Source organism: Erinaceus europaeus, chromosome 10 (assembly GCF_950295315.1).
Source record: "Erinaceus europaeus chromosome 10, mEriEur2.1, whole genome shotgun sequence".
Taxonomy (NCBI): Eukaryota; Metazoa; Chordata; class Mammalia; order Eulipotyphla; family Erinaceidae; genus Erinaceus; species Erinaceus europaeus.
Window position 1 is genome coordinate 55581377 of NC_080171.1, and position 21043 is coordinate 55602419.

The 21043-nt window shown below is 36.9% G+C and overlaps 1 protein-coding gene across 5 annotated transcripts in view; it reads left to right on the top strand.

Moving 5' to 3' along the window:
• The window catches only part of FOCAD (focadhesin), a 327910-nt gene that overhangs the window by 72602 nt on the left and 234265 nt on the right, over nt 1-21043 (top strand). For all 5 annotated transcript variants that reach the window (XR_009552025.1, XM_060199634.1, XM_060199636.1 and 2 more), the window contains 3 exons: nt 8100-8201; nt 16062-16266; nt 20203-20409. Coding sequence is in view for 4 of the 5 variants with exons in the window: in XM_060199634.1 (XP_060055617.1) it covers nt 8100-8201; nt 16062-16266; nt 20203-20409 (514 nt within the window). In the remaining variant the exon portion in view is untranslated. The remainder of the gene's footprint in view (nt 1-8099; nt 8202-16061; nt 16267-20202; nt 20410-21043) is intronic.

Here is a 21043-nt window from a genome sequence, read left to right on the forward strand (position 1 = left end):
GGCCGGGTGGTGGCACACCTGGTTGAGTGCACATGTTACAATGCTCAGGGACCCAGGTTTGAGCCCCTTGTCCCCACCTGCAGGGGGAAAGCTTTGCAAGTGGTGAAGCAGGGCTGCAGGCCTCTCTCTCTCTCTCTCTTTCTCTCTCTCTCTTCCCCTGTCTGTCTCCCTCTTGACTTCTGGCTGTCTCTATCCAATAAATAAATAAAGATAATAAAAATATATTAAAAAAACTTTTCCAGAGGGGCTGCACTATTTTGCCTTCCCACCAACTTTGTAGGAGGGATCCCTTCTCTCTACAGCTTCACCAACACTTGATGTTCTGTGATTTTTGATGTAGGCTATTCTCACAAGGGTGAGGAGGTATCTCATTGCTCTCTTGATTTGCATTCCCATTCTGTAGGGTGTCTATTTGAATAGTACTTTTAAATTTATTATTATTACTATTATTATTACCAGAGCACTATTTAGCTCTGGTTTATGTAGGTGTGGGGGATTGAACCTGTGACCTTGGAACATCAAGCATGAGATTTTGTTAACCTATCCATTATGCTATGTTCCCCACAATAGTACCCACTTTATGGAGTATTCTACATACTAGGTACTATATTACATGATTTACCTAAAATAACAGTTAAGACATTTATAAACCATGAAATGGAAAACAGTGCACAACAGATTGGCTCACCTATGGCAGGAAAAAATGCACAGTAAAGGAAAGAAAGTCAACAAAGGGTGGGCTGATTGCCCTTTATTTCATCTTGAACTTTGGAAACGATTTATTAACAAAGAAAGCAGAATTTAGTGGATCTCTCTTTAGTGAACTTAGAAAATTGTACTTAAAATTGTTCTGCGAACTTACTCTGGACACAGAACTTTCTTCAGGAAAAAAAAATAGGATATTTATCTCTTTGATATGTAAGTAGGATGCCCCCACCTTTTCTTTTTTTTTTTTTTGCCTCCAAGGTTATTGCTGGAGCTTGGTGCCTGCATTAAGAATCCACTGCTCCTTTGGCCATTCCCCACCCCACCCCCAAATTTTTGGATAGGACAGAGAGAAACTGAGAGGGGAGAGGAACATAGAGAGGGAGAGAGAAAGACACTGAACTGCTTCATCATTTGTGAAGTGACCCTTCTGCAGGAGGGGAGCAGGGGCTTGAATCGGGATACTAATCTGGTGTCCCACCCAGCCCTGGATATCTCTATTTTTATTTTTAGAATTTAAATTATTTTTAAGCTTGGCATAGAATTATTAATAGTGAGAGCTATCTTTTTTGCTTTCTGCCTTTACAGGGTTTGATTGTACCTCAAGTTCTGAGCAGTATGAAGGTTAGAGCTGTAATGAGAGGCTTGGATTATATAACTTTAGCACTAGAAGATACTTAGTTTGATTTCCTCATTTTATAGATGAAGAGGTTTTACTCAAGAGAGGTTAATTTTCTTGTTGAGATTAGCTGATGTGTTGCAAAGCCAGAACGTGAATTTAAACTGTTGATTTGAAATTCAGCCCTTTCCGAAACTCTGCTATTTCACATTACCTCTTCACTTGTAGTTTTTTTTTTTTTTAAGATATGAATGTGTAAGCATAATAATAAATGATTCTGGTGATATAATGCGGAACTGCTTATATAAATAATAAGAACAATGAAGCTGCCACACAGTTGTGTTTTTTTAAAACTTATGTAGTCTGTCTGTCACATTAGTTTGAAAAATGATCAGGTTGAATGCATGGCCTACCTGCCTATCATTTTGAATAAAGTGTTGTTAGTTTACTTTTTTTTTTTCATTAACTTAACAGAGCGGAATTTTATTTCTAGTCTAAAAGTAATATAAGACTGAAGAAAGTGTTCGTTTGACAAAAGTCGTAAAGGATCCGTTAAAAAAAAAAGTGATGGCTGCCTTAATTGGTTAAGTTTCAGATTTCTATACCTGAGGTTTCCAGTTTGATACCCGCTGCTACATGTACTGGAGTGGTACTCTGTGGTTTCTCTGCTCTATGTGTAACAAAGTAAATCTTAAAAACAAACAAAATGGGGGCTGGGCAGTAGCACAGCCTGTTAAGCACACATGGTGGGAAGCATAAGGATCTGGCTTGAGCCCGTGGATTCCCACATGCAGGGGGGGGTCGCTTTATAAGTGGTGAAGCAGGTCTGCAGGTGTCTGTCTTTCTCTCCCCCTCTGTCTTTCCCTCCTCTCTCCATTTCTCTGTCCTGCCCAACAACAGTGACAGCAATAACAACAATGATAAACAACAAGGGCAACAAAAGGAAAAAAATGGCCTCCAGGAGCAGTGGATTCCTAGTGCAGGCACCGAGCCCCAGTGATAACCCTGGAAGAAAAAAAAAAGGCACAATTTTTAAATTTTTCTATTGCTGCCTTGGATTCACTGGAACTTCACATCAGCACAATTCCACCTTTCCCTTTTTTTCCTTTCTTTCTTCAAGGCAAAAGGTGAGAAACAGAGAGACACCGTGCCTACTTTTTATAATTTAAACAGTGGGGTTGGGAATAATTGAATAAATTTCCCTAAGTTTTATTTATTTTTTCTAATAAAACCATTTTCTGGAGGAAAATGTTTTTTTAAAAAATTAATTAATTAATTAATTAATTTTACTAGTGAGAAATATAGGAGGAGGGGACCATGCAGTAGCTCACCAGGTTAGGCACACATAGCACTATGTGCACGGATCTGCATAAGGACTGGTGCAAAGACCTAGGTTTGAGCCCCTGGCTCCCCACCTGGAGCAGGGATGCTTTACAAGTGGTGAAGCAGGTCTGCAGGTGTCTGTCTTTCTCTCTCCCTCTTTATCTACCCTTCCCTCTCAACTTCTCTCTGTCCTATTAAATACAATGAAGGGAGGGAAAAAAAGGTAAAATGAAAATGGCCTCTAGGAGCAGTGAATTTGTAGTACCAGCACTGAGGCCCGGTGATAAACCTGGAGGCAAGAAGGAAGGAAAGAAAAGGAAAGTTAAGGAAAGAAAAGAAGGGAAAATATAGGAGGAGAGAGAAAAAGAACTAAAGCATCTTTTTAAAAAAAAATTTTTTTGCCACAAGCATCTTTCTTGTACATGTGCTGTCAATATTGAAATCAGGACCTCTTGCTTGAGAGTCCAGTGCTTTATCCACTACACTGCCTCCTAGAGCATGAGGAAATGATTTTCTTTTCTTTGAAAAAATACTTTATTTATTTTATTTTAATGAGAAAGAATAGATGTAGAGGGGAAGATAGATAGATAGACTATAACACTGCTCAGTCTGGCTTATGGTGGTTTTGGGGTTTGAGCCTGGGGCCTCAGAGTCTCAAGCTTAAATGGCTTTTGCGTAACTATGATAGGATCTCCCCAGCAGGTTAGTGGCAGGGTAGGATGACCCAGTTTCCCTTCAGAGAGTGAGGCAGTACCTAACACTGCTAGTGAGGGAAGGTTCCTGGAGTGGTCCATGAGAAGGCTTTTGATGATGTTCCTGATGGAAGTGACCAGTGATGGTGAAATGAGGGATCTATTAGAGGTCTAGGTCCATCATATCTATATGGGACTCCCAGGATTCCCTGATTAGGGCCCTGTATGATGGGGTGATCTGGTATTGATCAAAAAAGCCATCACTAAGTGAGCTAGTCTCCTGTCTTTATCCAGCTTTTGTAGTCCTTTATTTATCTGACGAGGTTAAAGTTTCTCCCAGTTGTTAAATCGATGAGTGTCATTTGTTGTATTCAAACTAGGGTTAGGTCTGTCTTCTTTACGGCCTTCTACTAGATTGACATGTCTTTTTACTCCTGAGTTATGTGATCTTGGATAGTCTCTTGAAACATATGACTCTTATAACTTGGGAAAATGCTATTAGTATCTTGTGTATAGAAATAATGTTTCTAGACATCTTATAGTACATTGGACAATACCCACAACAAAGAATTATCTGACTCTAAATGTCAGTAGTGCTAAGATTGAGAGACTCTCATGTTTGAAAGTTGTACAATAAAGTAAATTGGATTAAACAATGCACCTGTTCTATTAATTAGATATAAAACTACACATATTACTTTATATTTGATATACATTTTTATTTACATATATATTTGATATGTCACCAAGGAGAATATATTTCTTTGCTTCAATATGTTTAAAGTATTGATACAATTTTTATTTTTGCATTTTAATCAAACTAACTCAATTGAACTCAATTGAAGTAGTATATTAGTAATACAATTTTGATCAACTGTTAGAATTACTGTTCTTAGATTTTTTCCTTCTTTATTACTCCCTATATTATTGCTGTCAGATATAATTCTCTAGAAAAGATAAATTTTCAGATGTGTACATCAGTAATTAATTTGGATAATCCCTACTAAGATATATATCTGGATATATCATCTTTAGTACTTAAGTCTGAAATATTAATAGAATATGCTGAATTCAGTAGCTACTAAAACAGGCCTTGAACTTCATGCAGCAAAGTTATAAACACATTCCTAGAGAAGTAGAAGCTGAATTATAAGCATTATTGTGTGCTAAGATTGAGAGACTCTCATGTTTGAAAGTTGTACAATAAAGTAAATTGGATTAAACAATGGGGAGATTGTATGTGTTGTAATTTTTAATCTTTAGTATTGCTACCTCTTACTTCTTTCTAATGGTCTGATTTTATTTGGACAAAGACATTTTATCAAGGAGATAGATCCTTACAGTTTTCTTTTTTTTTTGGGGGGGGGCAGGTTGAGTAAGGAATATCAAACTATAGGGGATGATTTATAAGAAGAATTGTAAATCACCTCACTACTTTATGATCACATAAACCCTATCTGGTAATAATATTGTCTTAAATAGTCATGAATGACACTGTTTGCTGTAGTATTCATAAATGGTCCTCATTTCAGTATGGTGCTTGTTAGAGAAAAAAAAGTACAGCTAAAATAATAATGGTTGTTTTTCTTGATTTTATTCATGATTAATTATGCATGACCTACTGAGTTCCTTTTTCAAATAAAATTTTACTTATTTATTTATTTTGCATAGAGACCGAGAAAAGTTTTGAGGGAGAGGGGAGATAGAGAGAGAGAGAGAGAGAGAGAGACCCACCCACAGCACTGTTTTATTGCTCATGACATTCCCCCGTTTGGTGGAAACCAAAGACTTGAACCTTGGTCCTTGAGTATTGTAATGAGTGTGCTCAACTAGGAGCACTACTGCCCCATTGCCTGGCACCCTTCCCTGGCACCCTTGACCTACTGAACTTTAAGTGTAAGAAGTCCAACTGAAAAACTTAGTATTTCTCACATTTGATTCTAAATAGCTGTGATAACCAGAGTAGTAGAAAACTACAGGCAGATTTAACTGCCAATGAGCTTAGAATTTGGAAATGTGATTTTGCTAAGACTTTGGAGGTTTGTTGTAAAGAATTGCTTGTAGCAATCCCATCACAGTGGCAGTAATCTGACAAGTGATAAATAGCCTGAGTTTTACATGCAGAAGGTTGCCAACATGTGAAGTTTGCACAGGGTAAGTTAACTGAAGTTGAGGGTTATAAAAAGGCATAGCAATACAAAGAAACTGTGTAGTAACAATAAAGTTTGACCTGAGTTTTCAGCATGATAGATCTGATTGCATTTTTGTTTAAAAGAAAACAAAAATCAGAAAACTTCTAGGGCTAGGGTAGTAGCAGAATGGCTACGCAAGAAGACTTTTATGCCTGAGACTCTGGGGTTCCAACCTCAGTCCTTGGCACCACCATAGCTTGAGTTAAGAGGTGCTCTGTGAAAGAAGAAAAGCAACCCCCCCAAAAAAAAAAAATCTTCCCAACTCCTAACTTCCTTTATGTGATTTTTTTTTCCTTTTACTTGTAATAATTCTCAACTCTTGAAACACATTACAAATGTTGGGAAGAAAATGCTGGTGTGAGGGCTAGGTGGTAGCTCACCTGGGTTAAGTGCACATAGCGCAAAACGCAAGGTCCATGCAATGATCCTCGTCTGAACCCCTGGCTCCCCACCTTCAGGGGTGTCACTTCACAAACGGTGAAAGCAGGTCTGCTGGTGTATATCTTTCTGCACCCTTTCTATCTTCCCCTCCTCTCTCAGTTTCTCTCTATCCTATTAAAAAAATGCTGGTGTTTTTAAAAGTTACCAAATCAGGGTTGGGCAATGACACACCAAGTAGAGTACACATGAGCAAAGATGTTGGTTCAAGCTTCTGGTCCCTACCTGCAGGGAGATTGCTTCATGAATAGTAAAGCAGTGCTCTAGGTGTCTCTCTCCTTCTCTCTCAACCTATCTCCCTTACTCTCACAGTTTTTCTGTATCAAAAAAAAAAAAAAAGAAAAGAAAGGAGGGACCAGGTGGTGGCCCACCTGGTTGAATGCACATTATAATGTGTAAGGACCCAGGTTCAAGCCCCTTGTCCCCACCTGTGGGGGGGAGCTTCATGAGTGGTGAAGCAGGGCTGCAGTTGTCTGTCTCTGTCCCTCTCTATACCCCCTCTCCTATCAATATTTGTCTATCTCTAATAAGTAAATAAAATATAATAAAAAATTAAATAAAGGAAAAGAAAGAAAGAAAAACTCACTGGAATATTGTATTCTTAGTGTAGACACTGAACCTTAGCAATAACACTGATGACTAAGTAAGTAAATAACTAAAATAACCAATGACACTGGACACTGATATTAATTATTTTTTAAACCAGATTCCTAGTCAGTTCTTTTTTTTCATATAACAATACACCCCCCATTAGGTCCTCTGAATCCTTCTTGGACCTGTATTCTTCCCACCCACCCACCCCAGAGTCTTTTACTTTGGTGCGATACGCCAATTCCATTTTAGGTTCTACTTGTGTTTTCTTTTCTGATCTTGTTTTTCAACTTCGGCTTGAGAGTGAGATCATCCCATATTCATCCTTCTGTTTCTGATTTATTTCACTCAACATGATTTTTTCAAGGTCCAACCAAGGTCCCTTTGTGAAGGGACTCCCCTGCAAGTGGGGAGCCAGAGCCTCAAACTGGGATCCTTACGCCAGTCCTTGTGCTTTGCACCACGTGCGCTTTACCTGCTGCACTACCACCCGATTCCCCCCCTCCTCATTTTTAAGAAAGGAGAGAGTGGAAGAGACAGTAGAGAAAGGGAGAGTCACAAAATCTCCACTATCCACTATCCATGGAGTTCCCAGACTCCCACTACCTTATTATTCATGGAACTACCATACTGTTGCAGGGACCCAGCACAGGGCCTCAAGCTGTTTGCCTTCTGAGTCATGCATACCTGAACTCTGTGAATGGTTTTCTGCAATGAGCATTTTACTTTTTATTAGAATTTTTTTCCTGATAAAAGCCCCATTAATAATAACTAAAATTTTTACATAGTATGTCATCGTTTAAAAACTGATGGATTTAGTTTTTTCACAGGCTTTTAAAACTATTTTAAAAAACCTTGTCTTTGCTTTTTCTCTCTTTTTAAAAATTCTGTTATTTGAAGATTCTCTGAATTTCAGATATTCTATTTTGTAAACTCTCTTTAGGCATGTTAACAATTACAATTGAATGAAATGATGTTTCCTTGTTTATTAGATATGCCAAGCATTTTCAGCTTGAACAGCTTTTAGGAGATGGGAGAAATATTTTTTTTTGTGTTAAATATTCTGGGGGTAAACAAAGACTTACACTGAGAAGATTAGAGGTAGGTAGAAATTGAATGGGAAAGTTACTGGGGGTATTGCTAAATAGGAAATGGAACTGTTAAGTTTGGAATGAGAGCAACAGGAGGAGGATGTATTTTATGACTTCCAGGAATGAAGTAATCAGAGATACAGATATAATAAAACTACTGGATTCAGGAACTTGGTCAATGTTAGACAGCTAACTATTCAGTGCCAGAATCTGTTCTCCTTTCTCAAAAACATTTAGGTAAAGTGGAGGTAGGGGTGGTGGTGGTGGTAGTGGTTATAATGCCAATTTTATTGAACCAATTCTGTACCAAATGCACAAATGTTGGTTTTTGGACAATTATCAATCTTTGAAAGAATCTATATGGTATTACCTTTTGTCACTGTATTTGGGTACAGAGAATGTGTAATCCTGAAATGACAGCTTACAATGTGACTTTCTGTGTTTTCAGAAGTCATCCTCAACCCTTGATCACTGTAATTGAACACCGACCTGATTGCTGGCCAATACTTTTACAGCAGCTGACAGCATTTTTCCAGCAATGCCCTGAAAGGTAATGCAAAATAAAATACACTGATTTTTTTTTTCCAGGTAGAAAAACAGAGATAGAGCTAGAGAAACAGAGACAAAAGCACTACAGCTCTGAAGCTTCCTTCAATGTGATGTAGGCCAGACTTGAACTTGGGTTGTGCCCATGACAAAGCAAATACACTGTCCAATGACTGTACAGTTAGAGCTTTCTTACCCTTAAAGCTATTGCATTGTCCATTTAATAAGGTCTCTCGTCTGCTTCTGAATCTTAGCTTCCATTTTAGATGAAATTTCTAGGCAAAATACACTGCTACTGAAGATTTTAAAGAGAGCTAGGTAACCTAGTTATCATCTGCCATTGTGAAACTTTCATGTAGCATTAGAATGACTAAACAAATGTCATTATCGTTCTCTCTTCCCTAAACTCAAATTGTGTTTTCAAATGTAAGGCATCAACGTTCAAACATGTCAGAAACCAAAACTCTAGTAATAGATATGTAAGTCCTTTTGTTTAATGAAATGTCTCTCATTAAATATGTGGAAAGACTCATAGCCTTTAATGCAGGGATAATTGATGATTACTAAGATTCTATCTTGGTCTTAAAGGCCCAGTGTGGCTCATACTCACTTTCTCCCCTGACTTCCTCACCAAAGTAACACATATTTTTTCAGGTGGGCATAACATGGAATGCAGCCTTAAAGGACTACCTCAAGGTCACATGGTTAGTTAATGGTAGAGTTGACTCTCAACTTTAGTGAGCTTTTTTTTGTTTGTTTGTTGTTTTGTTTGTAACAGTGCATGGCAGCTCTGGCTTGTGGTGGTGGTGGTGGTGGTGCTGTGGATAGAATCTGGGACCTTGGAGCCTTAGGCAGGAAAGTGAGTATGAGCTACACTGGGCCTTTAAGGTAAAAATATGATATAGAATGTGGCTTCAGTTATATATATAAAATAAGGACTAAGGAAATAAAGTAAAACAGTAAATAATAAACTATAGATACTCTAAAAAAATGTAACCAATTGTTTCTGCACACAATCTTCTCTATGAAGTAAATAGTACAAAAAGATCTGGAATGAAAGTTAAAAAAAAAAGTCTGGGGAGGTGGCCTAGTGGCTAGTAGTACAACAACTTTCCTGCCTGTCAACAGGGACCCCCCGTTTTTTATTAATCCATTATCAAGATTAGTCAGAGGAATTTTAGACGGTGTATATCAGCAGAACAGTTTGATAAGGGGAACCATGGCATAGGGTGGAACCACTGATACGTGAGGTCTCCTCTAGCTGACATTCAAGGTCTTTTAGCATTCTTAAGGGGGATTTCAGCAGGTTTCTTTTGGCTGCAGTGGCCAGCAAATTATGCACTTCCTCATTCACATTGGGTACGAATTGGCAGTCACTAGGTGAGCTTTGGTTCCATTGACATTTATCCATGTTTGAGGAGTTAATAGCTCTTTGCTTGCTGTGCAGAATATTTAGGCCATTGGTTATACAAGCCTATGGCCAGTTATGTCTTGGCATGCTGAGCTATCTTTCCAGGATGTTCTCTCATATATATAAATTGTGAGGCTTAGCAAATGCATCTTCTGTAATGGAATCTTTGTTATTTAGCTTAATTTTAGTGTCATTTAAAAAATGTCTGCCCATTCCAAAGCTTTAGTCAATAAGAAATTAATCTATCTCTTGGTTATTTCATTTCATTTTTTTTAACTTTCTTTATTGGGGGATTAATGATTTACATTCGACAGTAAATACAATAGTTTGTACATGCATAACATTTCTCAGTTTTCCACATAACAATATACCCCCACTAGGTCCTCTGTCATCCTTTTTGGACTGTACTCTCCTCTCCACCCACCCCAGAGTGTTTTACTTAGGTGCAATACACCAACTCCAGTTCAGGTTCTACTTGTATTTTCTTTTCTGATCTTGTTTTTCACCTTCTGCTTGAGAGTGAGATCATCCTGTATTGATCCTTCTGTTTCTCACTTATTTCACTTAACATGATTTCTTCAAGTTATTTCATTTCTAAAGCATATTAGGAATTGGAATTAATCATTTTAAAGAAGCTTGCCCAGATATTTATAAGGAAAATTATTAATTGACTTTGGCTTATTTACTAATAAGGTTTTATTTACTTATTCTATTCAGCTAATATTTCAGTGTTAAGGTATATGATTTAGTGCCTTCTGAAGTTTGAAAATTATTTTATACCTATTAGTAAAGAATATTTTCGGCTGCCTTATTCCTGCTTTTGCAATATGGAGTATTTCTTTGCACTATCAAATTAATAATTCTGGTTTCATTCTTGAAAAGAGCACTAGTTTTCCTAAGATTTAATATTAGAGTAAGCTGGTAGTTCTTAAGCTTTTGTTTAGAAGGTAGGTAATGAAAGGAGTTTGGAAAAACTTTTAAATGTCATTTATTGAATATATAGAAAGAAATCAGGAGAGTGGAAGGGGCAATAGAGGGGGGGGGGTCTGTAGCACTGCTCTTCCGTCACTCAAGAAGCTTCCTGCCTGCAGATGGGGGTTTGAACCTGAGTCCTTTCACACGATAATGTGTACTCTACCAGATGTACCATTATCCACCCCCAAACAATTTTTATTATTATCATTTATCTCCAGGGTTATCTTTTGGGCTCAGTGCCTACATAGTCCACCTATCTCGGTGGCCACTTTTACCTTCCTTTGGCCTCTCCTCTCCTCCCCTCCCCTCCTCTCTTTTCCTCTTCTCCTCCTCTCCTCTCCTCTCCTCTCCTCTCCTCTCCTCTCCTCTCCTCTCCTCTCCTCTCCTCTCCTCTCCTCTCCTCTCCTCTCCTCTCCTCTCCTCTCCTCTCCTCTCCTCTCCTCCCCTCCCCTCCCCTCCCCTCCCCTCCCCTCCCCTCCCCTCCCCTCCCCTCCCCTCCTCTCCCCTCCCATCCCCTCCTCTCCCCTCTCTCCTCTCCTCTCCCCTCCTTTCTCTCGTCTCCTCTCCATACCCTCCCCCTCCTCTTCTTCTACCTTCTCTTCTTGCCCTGGAAATTTAATAAGAATATATAAATGATTCACAAGTATGAGGAAGAAGCAAAATATGGTGATAGATTTTTTTCTAGTTCTTTGTGTGTGCGTCTTTGTTTTAATAACGTGCAGGTATTCTGAAATGATATATTTTGTGCTAGATTTTTAAACATTTTTAATTAACTTTTACAATAATTTATAGAAGGACTGTGATAAGGTTTCACCAATAATAAGGCTGAGAATTGTGTAACTAGACAATGATGTCATGGTTTTTGGGTCTGAATACTTAGAGATTATCTAGTCTAACGTATTTTTTTAAAAATTTATTTGTTGGGGAAATAATGTTTTTTTTTTTATAATTCTCTTTTTAATATTTATTTATTTATTTTCCCTTTTGTTGCCATTGATTTTTTTTATTGTTGTAGTTATTATTGTTGTTGTTGCTGTCATTGTTGTTGGATAGGACAGAGAGAAATGGAAAGAACAGGGGAAGACAGAGTGGGGGAGAGAAAGATAGACACCTGCATACCTGCTTCACTGCCTGTGAAGCAACTCCCCTGCAGGTGGGGAGCTGGGGGCTCGAACCAGGATTGTTATGCTGGTCCTTGTGCTTTGCACCATGTGCGCTTAACCCACTGCACCACCGCCTGGCTCCCGGGGAATTAAGTTTTACATTTGGCAGTAAATATAATAGTTTGTACATACATAACATTTCCCAGTTTTCCATATAAAAATACAACCCCTACTAGGTCCTCTGTCAACCTTTTTGGACCTGTATTCTGCCCCCACCCACCCCTGAGTCTTTTACTTCAGCGCAATACACAACACATTTTTATTAGTGATTGACCAGGTTTTAAAAAGTCATAAGATTTCAGGGATATAATTTCAAACCCAAATTACCAAACATCTTTGTTTCCCCAGCCCCAGCAGTATAGTTCTCATGAAATCCAAGAGATAGTTTTCTTACAGTTTATTTATTTTTTTTTGCAAGTTCATTTGCTTTATTCCACTTATGAGTGAAGTTATCCAGTAATTGTCTTTCACCTCTTTGCATACTTCAATTAACACAGTCGCCTTGAATTCCATCCATTTTGTACCAAATGATACAGTCTCATTAGCTTTGCTTGTAGGATAGTATTCCATTGAATATATCCACGATCCCACTTTCTACGTCTATTCTATTGGATAGATATCCCATAATTTATTTATCCAGTCACCTGTCATTGGACATTTGGATTGTTTCCATACTTTGACTATTGTAAATATTGCAGCTATGAACTTTTGGAGTGCATATATCACTTTAAATTAATAACATAATTTCTTTTCTTTTGGACTTCACAAAGTAGACAATTTCAAATTTTAAACATATACCCACATTCCTACTTAATGCAAATAAGTAAATAATTCTATTCAAACTTTACAAATATTCTCTTTTAAAATCTTTTTATTTTATTTTATTTGCTTATCATTAGGTAGAAATGGAGAGAAATTGAGAGGGGTTGGGGAGATAGTGATGGAGGGAGAGGCAGAGAGACATCTGCTGCACTGCTTCATCACTCATGAAGCTTTCCCTTTGCAGATGGGGAAAATATTTAACATTTTTTTATTGTTATTATTGATTAATGATAAAAGAGGTGATAGAAAGAACCAGACATCATTCCGGTACATGTGCTGCTGGGGATTGAACTCAGGACCTCATACTTGAGAGTCCAGTGCTTTACCTACCTACTGCACCTACAAATATTCTTTACAGTTAGACTGAGATCAGCATGAGATGGTTCAACCTGAAGTTAGACTACATTGCCAAAGTAACACATATTTTTTCAGGTGGGCATATTGGAAAGCAGTCCTGAAGGACTTTCTCAAGGTCACATGGCTAGATAGTGGTGGAGTTGACTCTAAACGTTAGTGAGTTTTTGTTTCTTTTCTTGTTTTGTTTGTAACCAGTGCATGGCTCAGCTCTGGCTTGTGGTGGTGGTGGTGCTGGGGATAGAATCTGGGACCTTGGCGCCTTAGGCAGGAAATTTGTTGTATAACTATTAGCCACTAGGCCAGACTTTTTTTTTTTTTTTTAAACTTTCATTCCAGATCCTACTATTTATTTCATAGTGAAGGTTGTGTGTAGAAACAACTGGCTACATTCTTTTTCTTAAGAGTTTTTAAAAATTTTTTTAAACTTAAAAACAAATCATTATCTTTATTTGTTTACTGGATAGGGACAACCAGAAATCAAGAGGGAGATAGAGAGGGATAGAGGCAGAGAGATACCTGCAGCCCTGCTTCACCACTCACGAAGCTTACCCCCTGGAGGTGGGGACCAGAGACTTGAACCTCATCCTAATACACTGTAACATGTGCTCTCAAGCAGCTGTACCACCACCCGGCTCCCATTTTACAACATTTTTGATCTCTTTGGAATTTTAGGATATCTGTTTATGTGTATTATATAACTGTGACTTTTATTTTAAGTCTATTTTATTTATTGCATAGAGACAAAAATCGAGAAGGAAGGAAGAGATAGAGAGGGAGAGATAGACAGCTGCAGCACTGTTTCAACACTTGTGAATTTTCCCCCTGCAGGTGGGGACCAAGGTCTTGAACCCAGGTCCTTTCACATGGTAACGTGTACTCAATCATGTGTGCCACTATCTTGCCTGCACTTTCTTTTCACCTCAAATCTTATCACTTTCTTACTCCACCAGAGTTATAGTCATCAGATCACAATAGGAAATACACAATCCAAAGTCAGAGCAGATTAAGTCAAGTTCTTAAAAATAGCGTATTGTCCATAAGCTCAATATTATGCTCCCAATTTCAAATAGTAACAGCATCTCGATAATATATTTTTTTATATTAACCATGCATTTCACCTTTAGCATTCTAAAAGAGGAGAAGATTGATGAGCTATTCACAAACATCCTTGACACTTACATAGTACTTATTCTTTGGGGAATACATTATTGGCTGGAGATAGGGAAATAGCACTTCTTTAATCTCTTTCCTGGAAATGTATGCTTCATAGTCTAGTCATTTCATTGTTTGATCTTTGAAATTTTAAAATATAATTTAATTTTAGTTTCCCACAGTGGACAGAACGATAAAGAAGAGTACTTTTGATTTTTTTTTTTAAACTGTGCACTAGTCCTCATGACTAAAAAAAAAAAAAAAAAAACTCCAGATTTAGAACTCTTTTCTCACTAAAGGCTCAATATCTTTCTTTCCTCCTCCATGCCCTTGTTCTCCATCTTATAAATAATTTTATTGGGGCCTAATTGTTTGCAGTATAGTTGTTGACATATGGTTATAATTTCTCATGTCCCTATGATAGTTGTCTACAAAGCACTGTCACCTCTAACTTTGGTCCATTTTCTCCATCAGGCACCAGGACCCAACACCCTCTTCACCCCTTCCTTTCCCCTTTGTCCCCAGAGTATTTTTATTTCTTACTTTGGTACCAGTACATCAAATAGTGAATGCTGTACTGCTGGTTTTTACGGAGTAAATTTGGTAGCCTTGAGTAGATTAATGTTAATGGTGTTTTAAAATTATGCTGTGGTGATATGTTAAGTGCTATTTCCTCTGTGAATTATTACATGCTATACCTTTATTTTAGCAGTTTTCATTTGTTATTTTTTAGTCAAGGAACAGAATTGATATTTTTTTTTCCTGTTAGACTGTATGTTTCCACTTGTGGAAAATTTTTATTTATTATTTTCATGAAGAAGAGGGCAAGAGAGAGAGAGTGAGACCACAGCTCTACTCAGCCTTGGCATGTGATGGCTCTAGGAATTGAATGTGGGACCTTTGGAGCCTTAGACATGTAATTCTGATATACTACCTTAACATTATTTCCCAACCCTAGACTGTATGCTTCTCAAGGATCAATAATACTTTATCTTTGTATCTTGTAATTCTTTTGCAAGTAAATAAGTGAAATCATGTTATTTCATTTATGTATATCAATTGCTAAATTACTCTAAAGTTTTGAATTATACTGAGTTGATTAATGATTGAGCATCTATTTGTATCCCTTTTTATGTGCAGTTATTGATGAGGGAGCAGTAATAAGAAATCCGTGTTCCATTCTCACATTTGGTTTATATTCTAGCAGAGGAGATACAGATAACAAGTAAATGATGACTTTAAAGTCACTACCCTGTGTTAATAAATAGTATAATAAAAAATAAAATCACGGCTTTGTGGGATGATATCATTTTTATATTTTCTTTTTTTTTTTAAAGTCTTTTTATTTATTTATTTATTTTTAACCAGAGCACTGCTCAGCTCTGGCTTTTGGTGGTGCAGGCGACTGAACCTGGGACTGTGGAGCTTCAGGCACTAGATAGAGTCTGTTTGTATAACCATTGTGCTATAGACCCCCACTCTCATTTTTATATTTTCTAAGGTTATGATATGAGCAAATGAATTTACAGTAATATGTCACTGTATGTCAACAAGTTGGCAAGCAAATGTTAACTTACCATCTTATGGGGGATGTATGTGTGAGTTTGTTTAGCATAATACTTCATCTGGACAGTTCTTAATTTTTTTTTTCATATTTCTGGGGAGTTGATCCCAACATCTATCATAATATGAAGCATCTCAGAACACTGGTCCTGGAGATGCAGATGCTATTCTGGTGTGTCCAAGAGATTCTTAATCTTGGACATCAGACTTATGATGAACTTCAGGTATTAAATTATTTCCTTTAGTTTATAAGAGGAGATGATCATGGGTGTGGGCAGGTCATGTTGAGCCAGAAGAATTATGGAACAAGTTATATTTGATGGTATAGTTTATAATATCTCATTAACTCTAAGTTGATATTTGTCTCTAATATGCTTGACACTTGTTTTAGTCAATAATTTATGTGTTGTGTGACTTGCAGGTCAGAAGTTTCATGTATCCAAATAATGGCGCCATTTCTGTGGTATCTATATTGTGAACCATCCCAGTCACAATCATATGCTAATCTTCGACTAACCTTGCTGAAATTCTTACTCCAACCCCGGGTTCTTTGTAATAAAGAACAACCATCAATATTGGAACAAGGGATACTTCAGCTGTTTTACAATATGATTCCATGTTTGCAGGTAAAGCTTTTCTTCCTTCATTCACATCTCATCCACATCATTAATTGTTGGTTGGTATTGCCATGTGTAAAGCAGAGCCTGTATGATTTGACAAACTCACATAGAAACCTGGCTTTAGAAGTGTTTGTTGAAGGGACTGGGAAGATAGCATAATTGTTATGCAAAGAGACTCTTATGTCTGAGGATTCAGAGTCCCAGGTTTAGTCCCCCATACTACCGCAAGTCAGAACTGAGCAGTGCTCTGGTAAAAAAAAAAAAAAAAAAAAAAAAAGAAATACTGTTGGTTTTTGGAGATGATTGAGGTGAGGAAGTGAATTTAGAATTGACATTAATACAAATACTACTTTCCAAATGTGGTATAGGTGAAGAGACTTTTCAGGAAAAATAATTTAGAGTTGAATTTCTGCTAGAAACTTAAGTACAGGAAAAACAAACACCTTGGTGTAAATGAGAAAAATGTGTGTATCTGGGTAGCTTGAATTCCGGGGTTGTGGGACTTGAGTAGCTTAAGTTGGTTAGGTTCCAATTCCCACCTGCACCTTTCTCCCCTGCTTCCAGCCTATCCGATAGTCCTGATAGGTTTTGCTCTTGAGAAGCCCACAATCTAACAAGACAAAAATAATATAATTGTTAAGACAAAATAATAAAATTCTCAGATTTCAAAAGTGGTTGGATGAAAGCTGTTTAGCGGAAGTATGGATAAAATGCTTAGGGAATTCAGGAGAGAAAATGAGCTAATGCCTCTGTCTGTAATTGCAGGTTTTAAAAATTCAGCTACAGTTTATTGTGTTTTTAGTAGAGTGCTTCACTTTTTTTTTCCAGGATGCTCTATCCCATAATTGAGGTTTGCCATTTGTCTAGAATTTTAGCACCATGCTGCTTAGTTGATGGAAGAATCTGAGCATCTTTCAAAGTGATCACTTGAGGTCACAGATGACCTGTTTTACGTTTATGTTATCAGGGAGTGACTAGAGTGAATCTTTCCTTTGTGACTCATAAATGGGCTTTTCTGTAATCAAAACAGAGAAAAGTTAATTAAAATGAATTCTCCTGTGGCTTTTCCAAAGCATTTGTTTTGTGTGGGCAATAAAACAATGTACAGGCAGAACATCTTGAGTTAGGCTACTTTTTTTTTCATACCATGCCTGTATTATCTATCCTATGCTGTGCTTTTTGGTAGATGTTTGCCTTCATCTTTGTGAACCTTTTTGATATACTTGAAAACGTAGAGAAGTGGTTTCTGTAAAATATATCTGGAACTGGAGTTCTTAATATACTCAAGCTAGGTGAGGAAAGAAAGTGACACATCATTTGGAAGTAGTGGTACTAGCAACATAAACCTATTTAGTCACTTAACAAATCAGCCTTATTATAATGAATCTGAGAGCTGGGAGAATCTAGTGGCACTGTAATCCAGTTTCCCACTGATTACAGGTGTTTCTTAAGTTCTCTCAGAAACGATTCCATGGCTAAGTGTTTTAGTGACAGTAATTATGCTATTTTACATGATAACCATTTATTTATTTATTTATTTATTTTTAGCAATTACTTATTCTAATTGATCTTCATTGTTCTAAGACTTTATCCATTAGTCTTTATTTTTTTCTCAACAAAACAATATAAGCTAAAACAACACACCCACACACACCCACACCCACCCCCCTCCACATACCCAAACCCATTTTTCTAAATTGTTGCTTTCTTTTCTTTTTCATCCTTCTTTTCTGTTCTTTGTTCTTCCTTCATGAATTTCTTCTCCATATAAAGTGGTTTTCCAGGTTATTTATTTGGAGTGCTTTGCTATATTGGTGCTCTTAATGCTATTATGAAATGTTCTTCTATATAGTTGACTATATCAAGAGTACTAAGTATATGGTCTGATCCACATCCATACTGGGTAATTGAGTGCAGCCACATATCTTAATTATTAATATTTTAAAAGAAATAATCATCATGCATTTCTATTGATTTCTGATGCAATAGTGATCCATAAAAAATCCCCCCTTTTTTCCTTTTGAGGCCAATTGTTCTTTCATTTTATATTTATGGAATTACCCTTTTTTGACTTATCTCCATTAAATTTTACCAGTGACTTTGATATATATATATATATTCTGACTATCATACATCACTCAGAGTCTATTTTTGTTTTAAATTTTTTAATCTTTATTTATTGGATAGAGACAGCTAGAAATAAGAGGGAAGGGGGTGATAGAGAAGGAGAGAGACAGAGAGCACTGCTTCACCACTTGCAAAGCTTTCCCCCGAAGGTGGGGACCAGGGGCTAGAACCCAGGTCCTTGCACATTGTAATACATGTGCTCAACCAGGTGCACCACCACTGGCCCCCAGAATCTATTTTTATGTACAGATAGGTCATTCCTTAGAAATATACTTGCTAAATATTTTGGTAATGTTAACTTGTAGAGATCCTTCAGCTAAGTTACTGAGTTTGTCTTCGAGTGTGCTTATGTTGTCAAATAAACATGAGACTTTCTTTTAAATTTCTGTCTGATATGTTTTCTTATGATTTATTTGTAAAAGAGCAAGATAATTTAGTTACCAGATTGTCTACATTTTTTTTTGTCTTCATGTTTTATGACAGCATTTTTTATTATTTTCCCCGTTAAGTTATTGGGACTTTCCCCCCCTCTTGCTTGCTAGGAGTTAATTTTTCTCTGTGTGTATAACTTGTCATCATTTTTTGGCTATTATGGTGGCAGTGACTAAGAAAGGTACAGCTGGTCACCTTTAGTCTTTCCTTTTGGTAAATTTTACAGACATAGGGCTCCTGATTGAAGCAGATGGTTCATTGTTTGCAATTTCTAGGAATTGCCAGTATGTTTGTGAGCAGAACCATATCTTTAATTCCAACTCTAAATTTTTTTCAAACAGCTGGGTTTGAATCAAACTGGCATTTTCAGGAGCACCTCAGTCCTCCTGTCCTCCTTATCTAGTACTTTAGCCTGTTGGCAAGACATTCTACCATTTGAATATACCCTTTCTTTGTATCTCCCAAGCACAGAAATGATACTCTCTGTAAAGTTCTGAGCAAAAATTTTGTCAATGAATGACTTCATAGCACATCAAAATAATTTGCCAGCTCTCTACTATCATATACTTATGCTTAATTTATAGAGAGAAGAGCTTATTTATTGAATTCAAAACCAAGTTTATTTCTTTTATATGTTAGTGGGTAATTTATTTTAAGAAATTTGTACTCAGAAAAGTTATAAAAAGGGATGTGGTGGTGTTGAACTTGATAGAGCACACACATGTTATAACATGTGTGTGCACAAGGAACTGGGTTCAAGCCCCTGATCCCTATCCTGCAGGGGGGAAAACTTCATGAGCAGTGAAGCAGTGCTTCAGGTGTTTGTCTTTCTCCCTCTGTCTCCTCCTTCCCTCTTGATTTCTCTGTCTGTACTCAATAAATAAATAAAACTATAAAAAAATAAAAAGATCAGTGAGAAAGCAATTACAGAAGCCAGACCTTCCACCTTCTGCACCCCATAATGATCCTGGGTCCATACTCCCAGAGGGATAAAAAATAGGATAGCTATCAAGCGAGGGGATGGGATACAGAGTTCTGGTGGTTAGAATTGTGTGGAATTGTACCCCTCTTGTCCTATGGTTTTTGTCAGTGTTCCCTTTTCATAAATAAAAAAATAAATAAAAAGAATTTGTGACACACAGTAGTAACAAAAATAGTAGCATATTGGACAAACGAGAAGGTAAAGTTGGGTATTTTAAACTTCTTTGAGTTATATAAGTTTTTTGTAGCTTAGTTTCAGAAAGGCTCTAAAAATTCTCTTAAAGATTCTAAAATTTTAAGGTCTTAAGAAAAATGTTTTATTGTTAAAGCTTCTTGTATAGCTTATAACTATACTTTGATTTGTAAATAATTTTCTTATTAATGACTTTTTTTTTTTAACAGCTAAAAGACTTGATGCAGACAACAGAAGCAATGCTCTTTATTGAAGAAGTGTATTTAAGCCTTCTGCGTCATCCTATTTTTTGGAAAACTCAGCTGGCCCATCTAACCCTTCAGATCCTGTGTGTCTGTGAAGTTAGCTTAAAGATGACTGGGGAATGTTCATCTTTAATTCACCTTTTAGAGCATAGTGTTGAGCTTCTGAAGGAGGTAAGGATTTATTGTCATCAAAGGTATTTTGATCTAATGCCATTACCCTGCATTACTAAAGCACCACTTCTACTACTGTTTATTAAAATAAACAATGGGTAGGATGGTGGTGAACCTAGTAAAAGTACATACATTACCATGTTCAAGGGGGAAGCTTCATGAGTAATGCATCTGTCTTGCAGATATCTTTCTTTCTCTCTCCTTCTTTATCTCCCCTCCCTGTTCAATTTCTCTCTATCCTATCAAATAAAACATAAAGGAAGTTTCGGTAGTGTCATAGTTATTATGTCTGCCTCACACAAAAAGGGGAAGGAAGTGGCCATCAGAAGTAGTAGATTCATTGTGCAGGCTCAAAGCCATAGCAATAACCCTTTGGCAATAATAAATATAAAAAATAAGAAATAATAAAAATAAAAAAAGAATCATTACACACTTTTCTTATTGACAAAACTGATTTAATAATGATTAACAAGATTATAAGATAACAGGGGTACAGTTTATTACTTACTTTTAATAAGGTTCCCCCCACTTATTCATATAGGGTACAATTATTAAACATATACTGTGTGTTAGGTCCCATAGACTATATAGATGAAATGGCACATCCTGTTATCTCAAGAGACAATAATTTGTT